This window comes from Corythoichthys intestinalis, chromosome 11 (assembly GCF_030265065.1).
Source record: "Corythoichthys intestinalis isolate RoL2023-P3 chromosome 11, ASM3026506v1, whole genome shotgun sequence".
Classification (NCBI taxonomy): domain Eukaryota; kingdom Metazoa; phylum Chordata; class Actinopteri; order Syngnathiformes; family Syngnathidae; genus Corythoichthys; species Corythoichthys intestinalis.
The window spans coordinates 29,900,106-29,918,833 of NC_080405.1; the positions used below are offsets into that span (position 1 = coordinate 29,900,106).

Consider the following 18,728-nt stretch of genomic DNA (forward strand, 5'->3'; position numbering starts at 1 on the left):
ACGACGAAAAAATGCAGACGGCGCTTCATCTTCTGCTCCTGCTCATCCCATATGGAGGCAAGTCCATGCATGTGCCCAAGCTGTGTTTTACTCTTGTTAAAATGTTTTGTGTTTTTGTTTGTTCTGTTCAGGATACGCGGGTGGTCCCTACTTCACAACAGAGACCAAAGCAGTCGGAGAAAGTGTATCTCTGATCTGTCCCTATAGCAAAGACAACAGTCGTATTACTCTTTTTTGGATTCGACTTAATTCTGGAACTTTTCCTGAATTTTTAGCTCAAAGCCAAGACTTTCAACAAACCTACAATTGGACATCAAGCATTGGACATCACATTATCGCTATACTAGAAGCAGGAACGTTTGTTCTGCAAATTAGTCAAGTGCAAAAAAGTGACATGGCGATATACTACTGTTTCAAATGGAGACCATATGTTAGGGATTCGATATTTTTGAAGGGAATATTTCTGCAGGTCAAAGGTAAATATGACAATTTACAATATAGATTTATGATTGAATATATTTAGTATTAACATTCAGAACTTCTACATCAACCTGTATTGAACAAAGGTACTCATTTTTACATGATTATATAATTTGTCCTGTTCAAAGGTTGTGACAGGAGCGCTTTAGTTAAGCTTGCTTGTCCCTCGGAAGAAGTGAATTTGGCACCCTTTTATCATGCCGCACTAAATGACCTCAAGTTGAATTTGTATTTCAGACTTCCCAGAAGCAGACACCTCTGACATTACAGTCACTCAAGACTTAAGGACTGATGGGAGCCTATCAGGACCATCCGTGACCTCACAGTGCTCGGTCCTCCCTCGTTCTGAGAATCAAACTTGTTTTGATGGGCACAAAGTTTACTGGTTCCGAGCTAAAACAAATGACACACGTCCCAGCTTCATTTACACTCGAGGAGTATGTGAGAAGATTACAGGTGGCTCAGTGCGGAAATGTGTTCATGGGTTCTCGAAGAACATCAGCTCCTCCAATGCCAGAAATTACTTGTGTGCAGTGGTCACATGTGGTGAGATTTTTACGGAAAGTGCTAAGAACATCATCCCTGAAGGTACTGTATATAATTGGCTAAATTCCAAATAACTTGGATTGCTGTACAAATCTTGATGTTTTCATCATCAAAATTCAGATGCCTGCAGGTGCGATTTTCAAAGATCTATTAACGTCGCCTTGGGTGCTGCTTTGGCCTTAAGCTTCATTCTGTTAGTCTTTCTCCTATACAACCTCAAGACAAAACAATGTTTTTGCTGCATGGGTAAGAGACACATTATTAATCATATCTCAATTTTATGCCTGTGGTTCTAATGCTGCATCTTCTTTCTTCAATGTTCAGCTGGTCCACAAACACGGGGCAAAACATCCAATTTTGTGCAGGAGGTGAGTCCAAAAGTTTTCCAAGTGTTTGCTACCTTTCCACCTTCTTGTCTTAAAACATGTGACTTGTTTTCCAGAGAGAGGGGGATTCTTTGGTTTATTCGGCGCCCACTATCGTCGCCAGGAAAAGCGGCAAATTGAAACACACAGAGGAAGAATTCAGCACATACACTGACGTCAGACTTCGGGATTCCTAACATGATGAAATTTATATGAATGCTTCTTTCAATTATTATTATAAGTAGTAGTAGTTTTATTTTTTATTTTATTTTTTTATTCTATCCGTGATTAAATGTGATTTTTATGTATAATTTTATTTCCTGTTTCGATTGTCTTTGTTTTTACATTCAATTGATATGTGATTTTTATGATCTTCATGTGATGTAAAGCACTTTGAATTGCCTCGTGTTGAATTGTGCTATATAAATAAATTAGCCTTGCCTTGCTTTAAGTACAAAAACCATATCTGGAAAATGTTGATTTAGATATATAAAATACATGTTGTTGGTGTTTTTTGTCATAAGTTCAAAAATGGTGGATCTATTTGTTTCGGTCAGTGCTACTTCAAATCAAATAGTCACTTGTACTACTGATGTCACACATAATTAGCTTTTTTTTTTTTTCCAAATTGCAACCAAAACAAGGTTTCAACTTTCCAAGCAGCATTTGTCACAGTAGTATGGAGATCAAAATGTGTCAAAAGAAGTAAAGTTGTCTCCATACAGTAGGTCAAGTGTTCCTTTGAATCCGGCTCCTTGCAAATGGCAGTAGGTATGATACACAAGCCTCCGCCCACCCATGCTGTAAGTAAAAGCGTCAAATCGAAACAGACTGATATACATGTACACATATACTGTTGTGAGACTTTGGGAATTCTAACATAATGAAATTAATCTTATGGCTTCTACAGTGCAAGAACTATATCTGGATAATGTTGATATGGATCAAAAAAGAAAACTTCATTCATATCAAAATTTGGTGATGTTGATGCTAATCACAGCAAAAAAATAAGGAAGGTATGAAATGTTATTGACATGATGGTGGAAATAATTGTTTCAGTCAGTGCTACTTCAAGTCAAACAGTCACTTGGACAGGAAGAACTCTACGGCTGTCACACACATTTTGCTTTCTTTTTCAAATTGCAACCGCAACAAGGCTTCAACTTTCCAAGCAGCATTTGTGGGAGTAGTCTGGAGATCAAAATGTGAAAAAAGAAGTACAGTTTCCATACAGTATGTCTAAAGTCTGTTTGTGTGAGAGAGTTTTTTATTTAGATTTGTGTTCCTTTGAGTCCTGCTCCTTGCAAATGGCAGTAGGTATGATACGCAAGCCTCTACCCACCCAATCTGTATGCAAAACAAAATAGCAAGGAATAAGGCCACACATTCAAACTTATCTTTGTAAACTCAGCTAAAGTCACGAATAACTTGTTGATGCAGAACAATCATAAAGACTACATTTATTCAGAAGTTTACAGAAAAAAATTGTCATTCGACGAGAACTGGAAAGAACAGCAAATTATATCAAGCAAGAGAAGTATGAGTTATTAGATCAGCCAAGTCTTTTTTGCTGACTTAAACCCCATAGGGGATACAAATAATTCATCAAATAGAAGCATGAAAGGTCAGCAGGTCACAAGGTTGACGTAATTATTGAAGCAAACAGATTTGCAACTATAAAAAATGAGTCTCTCATATTATTTTCAATATTTAAATGAATAAAATAATACAGACACCGGAATAGGACTGCCAATGATATACTGTATCAGTGAAGTTGTTCCCACCCGTTTGCTGTGATTGGACTCAAGTCAATCAACGTATGACGCTGTCTAGATGGACTGCTGTTCACTTGCTGAAACAACAACAAAATGCAGACGGGTCTTCATTTCCTGCTCTTTCTAATCCAATATAGAGGCAGGTGTTGGATTTCGCGGTGAGGGTGGATTTTAATTCCTCATAACTTCGTATGATTAGCGCGCCATGCCAGTTGGGGGGCTGTGGTTCGTGGCCCGGGTGGGCGGGCGGGGGTGGGGGTAGACGTGAGGTTGGTGGTGCGTCCCCTCCTGCCATCCCTGAAGGCCGGTCGATGGGTGCGCAGGTGGGTGGCCCGGGGGACCACTCTGGATCCCGGGGGGGGATGGGGGTGGGCTGCCCTTGACCCCCACCCCCCCGCCCGCCCTCCCTCCCTCCCCGGGCTGGCTGGGTGGGGGTCGTGGCCCTGGGTTGGCGCCCGCGTGGCTTCTCCGCCCGTCTGCGCGGCTGTCACGCGCCCGGCGGGGCTCCCATGCTACTGGATGTAGTAGGGCGTGCTCGGGTTGGGGGTCCTGGTGCCGGGATTGGCGATGGGGCGGCGTAGGGTTGGTCGCCAACGGGCTTACATTCATAAGAGATTCACACGATTACTGGGTTCTAGATCACAGAACTGACTTGTGTACACTCTACCCTTTCAATCACTTAGCTTATAGACACCCCCACCCCCGTCCCCCTCTTTCACTGGCCAATAGGCCCCTAAATGGTGTAAACAGGAAATACATCTCGCTGACGATGGCACCAGCATATTAGTAATTAGTCTTGATGTTCAATGTATTTCTTGTTGTTGTTTTTGTATGTGTTTCTTTTCTTTCTTCTCTTGTGTTTTTCTTCTGTCCCCCCATAATCACTTCCTGTTTGCTGCTTTGTCATAATAAAAAGGTATTTTGAATGATCACAATGGGAGTATGTCAGACTCTCAATGTGAAACATTAAAACTGTTCAGACCATCTGGGCACTTAGACTTCCATTCTCTGTGTCAAACAGCTGAACAGGACAGGTATTAAAAAAATAATCATTAAAAACATTTTTTAAAAATCACACGATCTGTAAATTCGCTGCCAAGGTGCCCATGCCATCGTCACAAGTAGTGTTTGACTCTGGTCTCCGCCCCCTTTTATGTGAACGCGCAGTAACTCTGACCGGGGTGACACAGGTTCGACTAATCAACCTCATAATCAGCGTCGTAGCACCAATTGACCACAAACTAGATAACCAGGTTTTGTCAACTCCAGTTACTCGCTGGTAAACTGGATTACTTCTGGGGAGGTTGAACTCCGTTCGTAGTACAGGCCACTGGCCTGCGGCTTGTTCTGCCTGACAGGCACGTTGTAGCATACACAAACTGTACATATAAAATCTCAAGCTCTTGACATTAGCCCCGTAAAACCATAGATTTGTAAGATTGAGAGTGTGCTATGCACACACAGGAAGGGATTATGGGGGGTGAGCACATGGCTCACTTTCGTGTCCACAGTGACATTCGTTCATTCACCCCCTTCCAGTCAAAACGGATTGGGCGTTTATCATCGTCAATGGCAGCCAATCAGTCAACAAGGGACTGACATACAAATGCCCCAAAACCAACGGTAAGTAATACTGAATCAATAGGAAGTAACTTGGAAATGCCCCAAAATCAACAGGAAACAGCCTGGAAAAGCCCCCCCAAAAAAACAACAGGAAATGCTCTAAAATTTACAGGAAGTGACCTGTAAGTATCTTAAAATTATATGGAAGTGACACAAAATGAACTCTTTGCCTCCCCTTGACAATGACAGACATCCATTTCACTTATACTGGAAGCACTGGCAGTGAATGCTCATCCTCCAGTGTTATTGACGGTGCTCAATGTCGTCAATGGCTTCCAGTGAGTTAACTTATTTGAACAAAAATAAACTAGTCGTGCCCACGAGACAAATAGGACCAGCAAACCGCAATGAGTTTGACAGCCCTGCCAGAGGTTATGGGAGCATGAAAGGTCAGCAGGCCACACGCGTCATGCAATTACTGGAAGTAAGGGATTTGCAACACACACACAAAAAAAGGACTTTAAGTATTTTAAATCTGTCATTTCCTATACTTTTGATCACGTTTATTTTATTTCTTGTATCTGACACACTAGGAAAAATATTTAGTGTTTAATATTTTAAGAACTAAAAATAATGCAAGCACAGGAAAGTTTTGGTGGACAAATTTCAACTAGAAATGGCCAATGGGATGCAAGTGAAGTAGTTCCTCCCCTTGGCTGTGATTGGATTCAAGTCAATCAATGTATGATGTTGTCTAGACGGGCTGCTGTTCACTTGCTGAAACGACGACAAAATGCAGATGGTGCTACATCTGCTGCTCCTGCTCATCCCATATGGAGGCAAGTCCATGCTTGGTTAACATATAATGTACATTACTCATTTTAACATTTTTTTGGTTGTGTTCTGTTCAGGATGCTCAAGTGGTCCCAACTTCAAAATCGAGAGCAAAGTCGTTGGTGAACAGGTCTTTCTGAACTGTGCCTGGGACAATCTCAATTCCAAGGATGTTTTTTGGATGCGACTTGCTTCTGGAGCTTTCCCTGAATTTTTAACACCAAGCACTACAAATCTCATCGAAATCAAACGAGGGAAAAGTCAGTGCCTTCTGCAAATTACCAAAGTCCAGAAAAGTGACATGGCAGTTTACTACTGTCTCCACTGGAAACCTTTGATTAATCCTTTGATATTTTTGCAAGGAATATTTCTTCAAGTCAGAGGTAATTATGACTATGGATAATTTTGCTTTGAGAAAGAACCCACCCACTTTCAGTATTCTAATATAGTGTATTATAGTATATGTATAGTGTATAAAATTATTTACATTTCTGCACATTTGTCTAATCATCCAGCAGTTTCCAATTTATAATGACCATAGAAATATATTTTAGATTTAAAATCTCACAGTACGCTACCCAACACAAATGTGCAAAATATATGAGGAGCTTAAAAACCGGGAGTTGAATAGTTAATATAATGAGGTTTTTGTATTATTTAGTACTGGTTGTCGGTTAGTTTTTTTTTTTTTTTTTTTTTTTTTTTTTTTAAGCGTACTGAAGGATTAAACATTTAAGGGGAAAAAATCTAACATATTGCAAAAGATCTTCTATAAGGAAATTTCATAATAAAACTTTTAAGAAAACAGTTTCCATCAAAAACAGACTGCAAAATGTGGTTATGGTGAATGAAGAAAAAAGTGTGTTCCTAAACCTCCTAAACTAACCCTTAATTTAATTCTTAATCCTACGTGAAGACTTGAAGACATACAAATTCGATGTACATTTACGCTTTTGTAAATTGCATATAGTTATTGTTAGTTTCTGAAATTTACAGTAAACAATATTTCAAGAAGCAATACCTCGGGTTATAATATTTGATAGCATTCATTAGCTTGCTGCTGGAGCTGTTTTTGTAATCCTCAAGGAAAAGTTGTGTGTCTTCATCGTTCTGTCAGACATGCATTTTGTAGAAACGGTCCTTTCAAACTCTCTGTTGAACAGTTTAAGCAACCAAGTAAATCCACGGTGACGACAAGTCCTGAGCACTTCCACAGCAGCGAGCAGCAATAACCAACCATATTTGCAACAAGATTCGTAAAAGCTACAGCCTGTAAACCTTATAGCTGAATTGTTGTTTCAGAATCCAATGAAGAAAAATCCTTTGTTTATTCTGTCACTCAAGACGTGCAGTCTGAAGTGGACCGACCTGCACCGACCGTGACCTTACAGTGCATGGTCCTCTCCCGCTCTAGAGATGAAACCTGCGCAGATAAACACAAAGTTTACTGGGTCAAAGCTGGAACAAAAGATGCAAAACCCAGATTCATCTCAGCTCATGAAGAATGCGGAAAAGTTGGAAATGGCAAGATGCAGAATTGTGTTTACACAAATAATATCACCTTCTCCGATGATGGAACTTCCATATGTGCAGTGGAAACTTGTGGGGAGATTTTCATGGGAAATGCAACACCAATCATCAGTAGAGGTAAATAATTCATCCTTAGTATTGCCAAGTGTGTGTTTGAAATATTGCAAATCACTTGAATGTCTGTTTGCCGTTTTGTTTTTATCTTCACAATCTAGATACTCACACTTGTGATTCACAAAGGGTTCCTACCTATGTCTTGGGGGCTATTTTGACCTTTAGCTTGCTCCTATCTGCCTTCTTCGTATACAAGATCAAGACAAAAAGATGTTCTAACTGCAAAGGTCATTAATCATAACTACTGCCATCCAGCACCAATTTGACAAAAGTAGAGCCGCACCTGATAGCAGGCAGATCATAATTCCAAAATAATAATAATAATAATAATGACGATAAATAATAAAATAAAAAACAACTACTACTAACTAAAATTGCACTATGCATTTATTTTTTTTCAGTTTGTCCACAAAGCCTGGATGAAGCACCTAATCAAGTTCAGCAGGTCTGTTGGAAAATTCTCCGCATGTTCACTGCCTTTCAACCTTCACGTCGTGACACATGTGACTTTTTTTCTAGAGAAACGAGGACTCTTTGGTTTATTCAGCGCCGATCATCGTCTCCGGAAAAAGGGGCAAATTGAAACAGGCCGATGGAGAATTTAGCACGTATACAGACGTCTGTCTTCGGAAATTATAAGGCGGGGGAGAAATTATTGCAATTTTCGTCAACTTTACAAGACTTTAGTGTTGAGTCCAAGGATATATTCTGTTTACAAAGTAGTGGAAGAAGACCATAAAACTTTTGGGAGGATTTTAGTGAATCAAATTTGGTGTACAAAACTATAATATATAACATCAATTTTATATTAGTCAAAAGATTGTAATTTTGACTATAATAAAAACTGAGTTCTGGAAAAATGCACCATATTTTTATATATTTTATTAACTGATCATTAGTTTTCTTCATTGGAGATAATGCGACCATGTTGGAATGTTGTTTCAATTTGAAAGCTTCATCTAGTGCTGGTGCTTTGCATGAAAACTATTACTAAATTACTGAATTTGTGAGTATTTTCAACGTGTACCCAATGATGTTTTTGCTCTTCAGTTAAAACAATAAAGAACAAGTCTTGAAATAAATATGTTGTGGAACCTGTGCTATTTCAGATGTTGTTCCACACGAGAACACCAGATGTTTTAATAGACAAAACAATGGTAAGATCTCAATTAAGCACGTATCTTATACAGGTCGTCCCCGGGTTACGAACAAGTTCCATTCCTAGGCTGGCGATGTAACCCGAATTTTCGCGTAAATCGGAATTAACCCTTTAAATACCTCTAAATACAAAATAACTGTCCAAAAACATGTATTATACGTCATATTAATCAGATCAAGTAAAAAATAAGATGCTGTGAGGTACGTTATGTTAACTTCCGTTATATTGAATGACTATTCGAGCTTAAAAAAAAAAAAAAAAAAAAAAATAAAAATTAGGGTTGTACTCGCTAGTGTGTTGCTTTGCTGAGAGAAAAGGGCACTGTGGAAAGAGTAGGGAAGCGAGAGAGGGACGATATCATGGCAGCTCAGGTCGCCTCTCTTAACACAAGCCCGCAGTCCGAACTGAAAAAACACGGCTCGGGACTCGCAAGAGGAGCCAGCGCTGGGGGAGAAGCAGCAGCAGTGGCAGCAGCAGCATGAGATCTAGGAAGTGGGAAGTCTGAAAAAGGCGAATTGTCGGCAGGCAGGCAAGTGGAGGTTGGGGCAGGCATCATGACTAGAATAGAATAGAATAGAATAGAATAGAATAGAATAGAATAGAATAGAATAGAATAGAATAGAATAGAACTTTATTGTCATTGTCAGCAACGAATAAACATTGTCAAAAATGAAATTTGACGTGTTTAATTGAAAAAAATTAAGGAAAATTTGTACACCAGGGCTATATGTGAGTAATTATAGCTTGCTTAGACTGAAATACTTTATGTGCAATACAGAAATAGTGGAATATGGTCCTGAAGTTAGCAGTGCCATTTGTGCAAAACAAGAATAAGATATGAATACAATTTTTTTTTAATAAATAGAAAAGCGGTCTGAGTAATGTGCATGGTCACAGTTGAGTGCAGGTTACAAACACCAGTTAAAGAGCGTTTATGGGGAGTTCACAGTTTTTTGTGCTTATTTAGGGTAGTAATGGCCCTGGGAAAGAAGTTCCCATGCTGTCATGACTCTACCAAGCCGAAAAGGGTGTTTCTCAGGAGGACACATGAGAACCGGCGATGACAGTGGGTGGCTGCTTGAGCCCAGTCCGAAAAAGGCATTTTGTCGGTGGTCATAGGAGAACCGGAGGCTGGGGCGGGCGTCATGACGCTCCCAAGCCGAAAAGGGTGCTTCTCGGGCGGACACATGAGAACCGGAGATGAGAGCGGGTGGGACCTGACGCCATCAGGAACTGCAGGACGGCGGCGACGCTGCTGGGTGAGGAGGCATGGCATGGCAAGAACTAGGTACTGTTCATGGGACAAGAAAAAAGACGACTGGAGACAGAATGGCGGATGAGACTTCGCCGTCGTTAAGTTAAAATCGTGTAACTCGGGCACTTTGTAACCTGGGGACTACCTGTACTCCAAAACTGCAACAGAAGACTTTGGGCAAAACATAGATACGGAGATCCCATGATAATTAATCAGCACAGACTAAAGGACAACAGGGAACTAAATACAAAATAATTGATGAGTGCAGGCCGGGCTAGACACGCGTGGCTGTAGGAAGCTGATGAACACAAGGAACAAAGCTGACCAGAACAGGCAGAGGTAAAATACAAATAAAGAAACAGAAAAACAAAACAACATGAAACAAAACGAATTCTAATCAAAACCATGTCAATACAAATAGTGGTCATTGCAGGTTCATTGAAAACGGAAATCTTCAGATGGGAATCTGATCTAGTTTGTAACAAGCACTCTGAGAAATCAATCAAAACCATGTCAATACAAATACTGGTCATTGCAGGTTCATTGAAAACGGAAATCTTCAGAGATGGGAATCTGATCTAATTTGTAATAAGCACTCTGCGAAATCAGACCTCTGCCTAAGTAGCCAAATTCAAAATGACCCTGTGACCTTTGACCTCAACATCCCAGAATTTAATCACCAATTCCATTGCATATTCCAAACTTACCCTGCAAACTTAACGATACGCCCTCTATTCGTTCTTAGGTTATCTTGAACACAAAAATTGAGACAAATTTAATTCGGCCTTGTGCCCTTTGACCTCATAGCCCCAACATTTTATCCCCTCTTTTGTTTCCTAGTACAAACATATCGTGCTATTTTCATCATAGTACCTTTATTTGTTCATGGGTTATCTCAAACAGGCAGACATATGGACATAAATACATTTTACACTTTCTGTAGATTTCGCCTACTGCCGGAGGTAATTAAAGCATGTTAATGATTGGTTATTTTGAAGGCAAAACAAAAATTACATGAAATTCATCAACCTAAACTGGTCATTTTTCACTGTATAATGTGAACTGAATGGAGTAAGGCCTGTTTTAGGACCACTGACTACTGTGGCACTCAGTGAAAATGGGTCAGTATTTTGCACAGAAAATGTGTGGCGGAAGCAATTTTTCACAACCTAGTCGTGACTGAGTGGAAAGACATCAGTAGTGCAAGGGCGACGAGTTACGATGACGGCCAGACTAACTGCGCTCCTGTTTCTCAGCACATTGTGTGAGTTTCAACATGACTTTTATTGATGAACCTCTCGCATATTATTTTGCATTTTCTAAATTCTAAAGCATTTTTTCATTTTCTTCAGCTCAGATTCATGCACTGCAACCGGTTTCTATGGTCACAGTGGAAGTTGGCGTTAACATCACGTTTGTATGCCCACACACCGAGAATATGGGAGACATATTTTACTGGTACAAGATGAAGGTCGGATATACGATTGAAACAGTCGTTGAGGGCTATTTTGGAGAGCTATCTCTACGAGGTCCGTTTAAGAACGGCAAATTCTCAAGTACACGTGAGGGCAATATTTACTTTTTAAACATTACAAGTGTGAGCAAAGAAGACGAAGCCACGTACACCTGCCAGGCTGGGACGTCATACAACATGAGGTTTATTGACAGCATGCATTTGCTTGTGAAAGGTAAAATCTGTCAATCCTTCATTTTGTTTTGAAATCTTTAATGCCTTGACTGACTGCTAACATTGCCTCTAACAGATCCAACACACAAGTCCTTCTATGTGAAGCAAATTCCTCGGGCTGAAACCGTTGAAACAGGCCAATTGGTGACACTCCAGTGTTCAATTTTCTCGCGAAGCGAGGATGATAGTCGGTGTACAGATGAACCACGAGTGTATTGGTTCAAATCTGGATCAGGAGATACTTACCCGCACGTCATTTACACCGAAGAAAATGAAGAAAATGTCAACGGAAGCTGCATCTATCATCTGTCCAAACACATACAGAACACATCTGATAGTGGGACGTACTACTGTGCCGTAGCGACATGTGGGGAGATCGTCTTTGGCCAAGGAACTCATGTGACGACGCGTATGTATAGTTTAAATATTCGTCCAACATTAGAGATAATCATTATATAGTTGTTGGGCACTCGTTTTCTCCCCAGATGAGTTTAGATAAATTTCAGACCGGCAAAAAATGTGTTCCGAATCTCAATTTAACCCTTCATTGTGCAAGTGACTATCTAAATGAACCAGACATCCACATATGTGAATGTCACATTTTGGGTCATATAAGTTACACGCAGGAAATATTTGAACATTAATCTTTGCTTGTTTGTTTAATTGTTTTTACAGATCTTTAATGAAGAAATAAAATTATAAATTGATAAAATGTTAATACAATTAAAATAATATAAACAGAAATACACTGTTTATGGTCCCCCAAAAAACTCCAGTGTTGCTAAATAATAAATAAAATAGCATTAATTAGAAATAATGTTTTAAAATTCTCTTTAAACATTTTAAATAGATTAAGAGAATATTCACAGTTTTTTTTTTAATTTGAGCTATTTTAAAAAAAATAATAATTGAATTTTAGTGAATCAGAATATTTACTGTTGTTCTTTTTAATTTTGTTTTTTTAAATTTCAATATCATAGTATAAAAACTAAGTTTTAAATATTTACAAAACAAATAATAGAGAATATTTACAATATTGCTACAGTATATTTATTATATTAACTATCCAATCTATACAAAGTAAATTGAACATTTGACGCCATCAATGGCATGCAATTACTTAAATCAGTTAAATTGGAAGACCTGCCTATGAGTGCTAATCTTTCAGTGCCATTGACTGCGAATAATCTCTCCCAGTCAAAATGAATTGGTCTTCTAGCACTGTTAATAGGAGCCAATGAGTTGAATTAGCACCCTATAGAGGGTTAGAGAGGTAGTGAAAAGTGTAGTTTAATGTTTAGCAAGTTAAGTAGTAGAAAAGATAGTAAACTCTTCAAAATAAAATCAAGGAAACAAAGGAAATCACCTAACTTATATCCCATATTTTTTAAGATGAAAAGGCACATCTGAGTATAAATCGCACAAGCCAAAAAAATGCACAAAGAAGAAAAAAAAGAAGCATGAACAAATATGTGTAACACAGTAATAACAATAACAGAAAGTAACAGGCTAAATATGTTAGCATCACATACTAAAAGTTTTTCAGGTAATTATAACCTAAAGAGCACAACTTAATGGAGGACAACAACGTGCAATTTTTCAGGTCAAGTTCCTTCCTTTCTTCTTTCATGTCGTTAGGTTCTTGTTACTTCCTGTTGTGGTCTGATTACCATCTTGTCTTAAATTTGTCTCTTACTTGAAGACACAGTATGACCTAAAAACCAAACAAAGAAATAGTGTAGAACATTAGTCAATTGTCTTGGCGTGTAATAAATGAGCGAGAACCCTACTTATTTTTTATTTTTTTATATGTATGTATGTGTTTTTCTATGCCAGGTCAAGATCTGAAAGCGGTTGGCATCGTACTCGGGGCTCTGCTGGCCTCCTCCATCGTTGTTGTCACTGTTGTTGTGGTCTGGTGACTTTTCATTCAGTTCACATTTGTTGCATTCAGATGAAAAATCGCTGCTTCTTTTAGTTAAGCAAAGTGAATTTGATAGCTAAAATCTTACAGACACTGTAAAAAATAACAAAGCAGAACTTGAAATTTCTAGTCAACCTATTTCACTTGCATTTGCTTGAAACTTGAAAATCCAAGTTACTGCCAAAACAAAAAAAAATAAGAAAGCTGAGCTCAACATTTTAAGTAATGTGCCCTTATGTTAAGTAAGCAGAACTCATATCTGGACTTCGGATTTAAGTGTAAGCATATACAGTTTATAAAGTTAATCCAAGCAGGATTTTAACCTGAGTCTTCAAGTTAGGACAACTTTTAAGTTCTGCTGTCTCAGAAATGCAAGTTTTGCACCAAACTTGATCATTCAAGTTAGCAAAACTCTTTTTACAAAGATAACAGTGTTAACTTGATGAGTTGTGAATAGTCAAAAATAAAATTACTGATGAAAACTTGAAAATTTGAGTTGTGCTTATTTATAATCTTAGTATAACTTTTTGGAAGTTTTATAGTTTTACAGGGCATATTTGATTTGGACGTAAATTCAAAATAAAGTGGTGTCTTGAGATATGAGACTATGTTTTGACAATGTTATTATATGAGGAAGCTGAAAACACACACACACACTTACTTGCTTACTCACTCACAAACACACTCCTGCCACAGACCTCCTGCCGCAAATGTCGGATGGAAAGTTGTGTGCTTTTTGACTGTGAAAAAGTGCGACCTCAGTTGCTTTCTTACTGTCCAAGCGATTCTTCAAGTTCAGGGCTGAACACAGTGGTTTGATTCGGATGGAAATAAGTATATAACCAACCATTTTTAAGATCATGACAACACAACATAATTATTTCAGGACTTATCTTCATTATTTGCGCAAGTTGAGTTGATTTAAGTTGTTCATTAAGATACATTCTTACGATACTCTAAAATAAGAAACCAAAGGTCTTCACACAAAACGCTTAAATCCTGAATGTCACGTGCAATTTATTCATTTCACCACATGAGAATTCAGCTATGGAGCGAGATGTCGGCATATGTGCTAAATTCCTTGCGGGTCTGAGTCTTCCTTGCATTGTCACTTTTCCTGGCGACGAAAGTCGGTGCTGAATAAACCAAAGACTCCTCATCTCTCTGGAAAACAAATCAAGTGTTAAATAGGCAAAGTTGGAAAGGAGCAAACATGGAGAACAATTTTTGACTGACCTGCTGCACATGATTGGACGTTTCTTCACGGGTTTTCTGACAAGCTGAACATCACGAGAAGAAAATGTATGCTATTACACAAAGAATAAAAGTGACGCTGGACTAACAAACTGTGATTTTTATATATATGGCGGAAAACACTCAGGTGACATAAAGTTCTGCTCTGAGACTCCCAATTTGGCCAACTTTCAAAATTCTCCGATATGCATGTGTGATATATCATTGGAAAGCTTATAATCTCAATTTTCTGGGGGAGGAAAATTTTTGAACAGGAGGGCATTTAAAAAAAAAAAAAAAAAAAAAATTAAACAGCAAAACCCTAACTAGAGGTGGGAGCACGCGAGAGCAGAATTACAGACGCCATGACTTTAACGAGATATCGCGTACTTACCTTTTTCTGATCCAAAAACTCCATGTAGCATGTATCACCGAGTGTCAAAACACAGCTATGAATGGCCACAGCTGGATTTTTGGGGGATTTTATGGGTGAGACATAATAATATAATAAGGGTCGCGTTGCAGAAATCGCAGACATCAAGGAGTGGTTGAGATTTTCTTTTTCATATATTTACCCTTTTAAATGTTTTTTTTTTTCCTCAGTTTTTCTTTGTTTGGATCGATTATCATCTAACATATCGGAGGAAATGCGACAGTAACAAAAAAATACAATTAAGCGATAGTTATGAGGTAGATATCCGTGACTTCTTTTACACACATCATTTTTTTTCATTGTGACGTCATTTGTTAAAAAGTTTAAAATATGCGAGTGAATAATTTCTTAAAGTTGTTTTTTTTTTAATGAAATATTAGACATCAAGTAATGATTCTAAGCTAAAAATGACAGACATTTTGAATAATAAATATAACTAACTACCTTCGTTTTATGGCTGGGTTGAAACAAAAGCGGTTGCGCGACGTCTGTAAACGGGGGTTTCCAGGGTAAAACGGACAAATTAAAAATAGTTCGAGGGCTTAATGCGCCATGAATCTGGTATGACAGCATATAGACATATTGTTCTATCAAACACAGCAGTTGTTTTGGCTTGAAATACAGCAGTTTCTTTTAAAGAGGAGTGCAAGAGCAGAAACTGCTTTTTCAGTCTTGTCTGTTTTCTGCCATATATCAGTACACGAAAGTGGTTTAATTGGACACAAAAGTTTAAGCACCATGGAAATAAGGGACAAGTAATGAATATTAAAGGTTTCTTACCTTTACAATAAAACCATCTATTTGTTATGCTCTTTTTGATGAGGAAGGCTAAAGAGATGACACATAAAGCCAAAGCAGCACCCAAGACTGAGATAAGAGAATTGTCACACCCAATGGCAACTTCACCTTCACCAAGGAAAAATAAACATCTATACATAAAAAATAACTCACTTGGCAATATTAAAGATTAAATTTGTACCTTGAGTGGGGATTTTTGTTGAATTTCCCATAAAAATCTCCCCACATGTGGCCAGTGCACAAGAGTAAATTCCGGCATCAGAGGAACTGACTTTTTTCAAGAAAGTGTGAATGCATTTCTGCATCGAGTCACCTTTGACCTCCCCGCATTTTTTGAGATGTGAATTGATTGTTCCATCATGGAACCAGTAAACATTGTGTCCATCCGTGCATTTTTTATTCCTAGAGGGATAGAGGATCAAGTAATGTAAAGTCACAGGTTGTCCTGCTTCAGACTGCAAGTCTTGCGTGGCGGTAGTCGAACTCATGTCATTATCTACGAACATAAATGCAAAATTAGATTTCCTCCAAAACTGTTTTACGTGTCATATTTACCTGTGACTTGAAGAAATGTTCCATTCAAAAATGTCAAAAAAGAGTTATGCACTTTAACACAGTAATAAACAGCCATGTCACTTTTCTGCACATGAGTAATTTGCAGAACAAACATTCCTGGTTCTTGTTTGGCAGTAATGCGATCTCCGGAGTTTAAGCTCCCATGTTCCAAAAGTGTTGAATCAAGAGATGACACTCCAAATAAAAATTCAGGAAAGGTTCCACTAACAAGTCGGATCCAAAGAAGATCATAACTCAAATTATTGTCACGGGAACATCCCAGAGTGACATTTTGTCCAATTACTCTGGTTTCTGTCGTGAAATTGGGACCACCCACACATCCTGGGGAAAAAACATTATATACATTAACGAGAAGAATGCAAAGTATGAACATAATTACGTCTTGACTAATCATAGACTTACCTCTATATGAGATTAACAGGAGCAGCAATTGTAGCACCGTCCACATTTTTTGTCGTCGTTTCAGCAAGTGAACAGCAGTCCATCATCAAACAGACAGCATCAAACATTGATTGGCATGAATCCAATCACAGCAAAGGGGAGGGAACTAGTTCACTGATATCTCAGTGGCCGTTTCCTGGGGAAATATGTCCATCTAAACTTTCTGGTGCCTTTGCCTTATTTTCTCACTACCTCTCAAAAAAATACAAATATATTTGTATAATTTAAAAACAACATCTTTTATGTTCAATCTGCTTCATTTTTCTGCTGAATGAAATGCAGCTAACATACTACAGAGCCAACCAGGTGCCAGGGTAGAACAAAATATTTTTCATAGCTAACCTGTAGTTCAGTACACCATGCTAGAATATTTTTTTCCTACACTGGCACCCCGGGGACGCTGTAACATACTCAGCACGGAGCTTTCTATATTTCTTTTAATGCTATATTACAAAAGGATGTGTTTGAACATAAAAAGCAGCACATCTTGATTTTCTTGTCAGCGCAGACCTCGCTGACCCCTTTGGGGATTTGCCTGGCTCATCAGTAGGAGGTCATATGAGAACCTGAGAATGATAAAGTCCAATTCGCCATTGCAGAGTTTTGACTAAAATGGCTTCTTTAGCTTTTAATTCACAGTGACGGTGCGTGGGAGGTAAAAGTGTGAAGTTGTGTTGACTGTTTTTGACTCTTTATGTTCATTTCCTGATCGGCCTTAGGTGTAAAACAGTCACAGCGTGGTCTGACTGCATCATCAAATACTTTTAATGTGAGTTCATCGGTAGAGATTGAGTACGACACGAGAAAAAAAGTCTTAAATAGGATTATTATGTGAATTAGAATCATATTTTGAGACGATTCGACTATATACAACAATTTAGCAAAGCGCAGATGATGAGAAATTAGTCTTTTAATCTGCCGGTTAGCCACGCCTACCATTATAGGGCTCTAGCGTCCCTAACAGGTGGATGACATCAGCGGAGTCACAATTTCATCTGATTTAGTCTGCAACCAATTGAGCGGGAATTATTCACAACGACAAAAACACGATGAAGAGAGCCGAAAAATGTCATTGTTTCAGTCTCTCTACTCCGATATTTTTACAGGATATCCTTTTTATCCAAGTATTTTTCCCCAATAGCTAAATAAATGGCTTGAGAATGACCAGTCAGCCCGTTGAGGGGGAATTATTCAGAGCAAGGAAAACGTGACGAAGAGAACCGCTAAATGTCATTGTTTCAGGCTCTCTACTCCAATATTTTTACAGGATATTATTTTTTTATCCAAGTATTTTCCCCAATAGCTAAATAAATGGCATGTTCATAACAAATAACAGTCCTGTGGTAAATGGAATATGAAATAATAAAAATGCATTTATTCAAGACGACATGGCAAAACTACTCCATAATGGTCAAAACTGTCGACTTCACCTTTACTGTCGCACCTCCCGAACGATATTTTATGACACCTAAATCGGACTTATGTCCCCTTATTTCCCTTACCCGGCTTTGAAGAATGTAAACAAACCAAGAGGCGTGACAGCTAGCCGACACGCTAACCCGAACCGAGTGATGTTTCAAAGTCTTTGAAGCGGAAAATCAGACATAACTAGCCCGGATCATTTCTCATGACGACTGGGTTGTCGATTGTCATCGCCGATCGGCAAACCGCCCGGCGGAGAGCAATTTACAGCTCGTTCCCCTACTAATGCGTACAGGAGAGCTCGCCGAGGAAGCAGCTGGACAATGACCGCTGAACATTTACATGCCAATCCATGATCAAACGTTTAAGTAGTCCTTTATTTAAAGAAAGTTTGTAGTGTTTACTTTGTAATCGCTGTATTCGCGGCTATTTTTAACTCAAAGTTGCAATTTCTGATCGGTCGGAAAATTTGACAGGACACCGGGCACTTGAAGAGGGGAATAAGCTGAGTATACTAGTAGTGCTCTCCCGGCGGGGGGATGTGCGACAAGCCGCCGGTCGTTGGCCGAGGGGACAAGGAGCATGTCACAAAA

At 38.7% G+C, this 18,728-nt stretch overlaps 3 protein-coding genes and 1 long non-coding RNA gene across 9 annotated transcripts; 3 read left to right on the forward strand and 1 right to left on the reverse strand.

Moving 5' to 3' along the window:
• Positions 1–1,177: 1,177 nt before the first annotated feature.
• LOC130923808 (uncharacterized) lies at positions 1,178–1,682 on the forward strand. The gene is made up of 3 exons (XR_009064788.1): positions 1,178–1,272; positions 1,351–1,394; positions 1,469–1,682. It is a non-coding gene; the product is annotated as an uncharacterized LOC130923808 (long non-coding RNA).
• A 3,835-nt stretch (positions 1,683–5,517) lies between these two features.
• LOC130923799 (uncharacterized) lies at positions 5,518–8,125 on the forward strand. Of its 2 annotated transcripts, none has more exons than XM_057849803.1 (5): positions 5,518–5,946; positions 6,866–7,210; positions 7,309–7,434; positions 7,609–7,652; positions 7,727–8,125. In XM_057849803.1, exons 1-5 carry the CDS (start codon positions 5,595–5,597, stop codon positions 7,844–7,846), a joined length of 987 nt encoding a protein of 328 aa, XP_057705786.1. In that variant the 5' UTR covers positions 5,518–5,594; the 3' UTR covers positions 7,847–8,125. The 2 variants fall into 2 exon arrangements, with proteins under 2 accessions (XP_057705786.1, XP_057705787.1); XM_057849804.1 differs by having other exon boundaries at positions 6,908–7,210.
• A 2,689-nt stretch (positions 8,126–10,814) lies between these two features.
• Positions 10,815–13,851, forward strand: LOC130923801 (uncharacterized). Its single transcript, XM_057849806.1, has 4 exons — positions 10,815–10,885; positions 10,974–11,309; positions 11,385–11,717; positions 13,145–13,851. The coding sequence occupies exons 1-4, from the start codon at positions 10,843–10,845 to the stop codon at positions 13,228–13,230; spliced, it is 798 nt and encodes a 265-aa protein (XP_057705789.1). The 5' UTR covers positions 10,815–10,842; the 3' UTR covers positions 13,231–13,851.
• On the reverse strand, positions 12,715–16,753 carry LOC130923797 (uncharacterized). Of its 5 annotated transcripts, none has more exons than XR_009064781.1 (6): positions 16,675–16,753; positions 16,252–16,593; positions 15,878–16,192; positions 14,469–15,804; positions 13,175–14,396; positions 12,715–13,022 (listed from the first exon to the last, which is right to left on the reverse strand). XR_009064781.1 is itself a non-coding variant. In XM_057849801.1 (6 exons), the coding sequence occupies exons 1-6, from the start codon at positions 16,718–16,720 to the stop codon at positions 14,274–14,276; spliced, it is 918 nt and encodes a 305-aa protein (XP_057705784.1). In that variant the 5' UTR covers positions 16,721–16,753; the 3' UTR covers positions 12,715–14,273. The 5 variants fall into 5 exon arrangements, 2 of the variants coding, with proteins under 2 accessions (XP_057705784.1, XP_057705783.1); XM_057849801.1 differs by having other exon boundaries at positions 12,715–14,396; positions 14,469–14,512; positions 15,679–15,726; XM_057849800.1 differs by having other exon boundaries at positions 12,715–14,396; positions 14,469–14,512; positions 15,679–15,804.
• Positions 16,754–18,728: the final 1,975 nt, after the last annotated feature.

Excerpts from the sequence above, each read along its gene's own strand:
- LOC130923797 (XM_057849800.1), bottom strand. The coding sequence starts at position 16,720 with ATGTGGACGGTGCTACAATTGCTGCTCCTGTTAATCTCATATAGAG. Across the intron at positions 16,193-16,251 it reads AACATTTCTTCAAGTCACAG|ATAATGACATGAGTTCGACT; the intron begins GTAAATATGACA and ends TTATGTTCGTAG. Across the intron at positions 14,397-14,468 it reads CGTCCAATCATGTGCAGCAG|AGAGATGAGGAGTCTTTGGT; the intron begins GTCAGTCAAAAA and ends TTTGTTTTCCAG.
- LOC130923799 (XM_057849803.1), top strand. The coding sequence starts at position 5,595 with ATGTACATTACTCATTTTAACATTTTTTTGGTTGTGTTCTGTTCAGGA. Across the intron at positions 5,947-6,865 it reads AATATTTCTTCAAGTCAGAG|AATCCAATGAAGAAAAATCC; the intron begins GTAATTATGACT and ends TTGTTGTTTCAG. Across the intron at positions 7,653-7,726 it reads CACCTAATCAAGTTCAGCAG|AGAAACGAGGACTCTTTGGT; the intron begins GTCTGTTGGAAA and ends CTTTTTTTCTAG.
- LOC130923801 (XM_057849806.1), top strand. The coding sequence starts at position 10,843 with ATGACGGCCAGACTAACTGCGCTCCTGTTTCTCAGCACATTGT. Across the intron at positions 10,886-10,973 it reads CCTGTTTCTCAGCACATTGT|CTCAGATTCATGCACTGCAA; the intron begins GTGAGTTTCAAC and ends CATTTTCTTCAG. Across the intron at positions 11,718-13,144 it reads AGGAACTCATGTGACGACGC|GTCAAGATCTGAAAGCGGTT; the intron begins GTATGTATAGTT and ends TTTCTATGCCAG.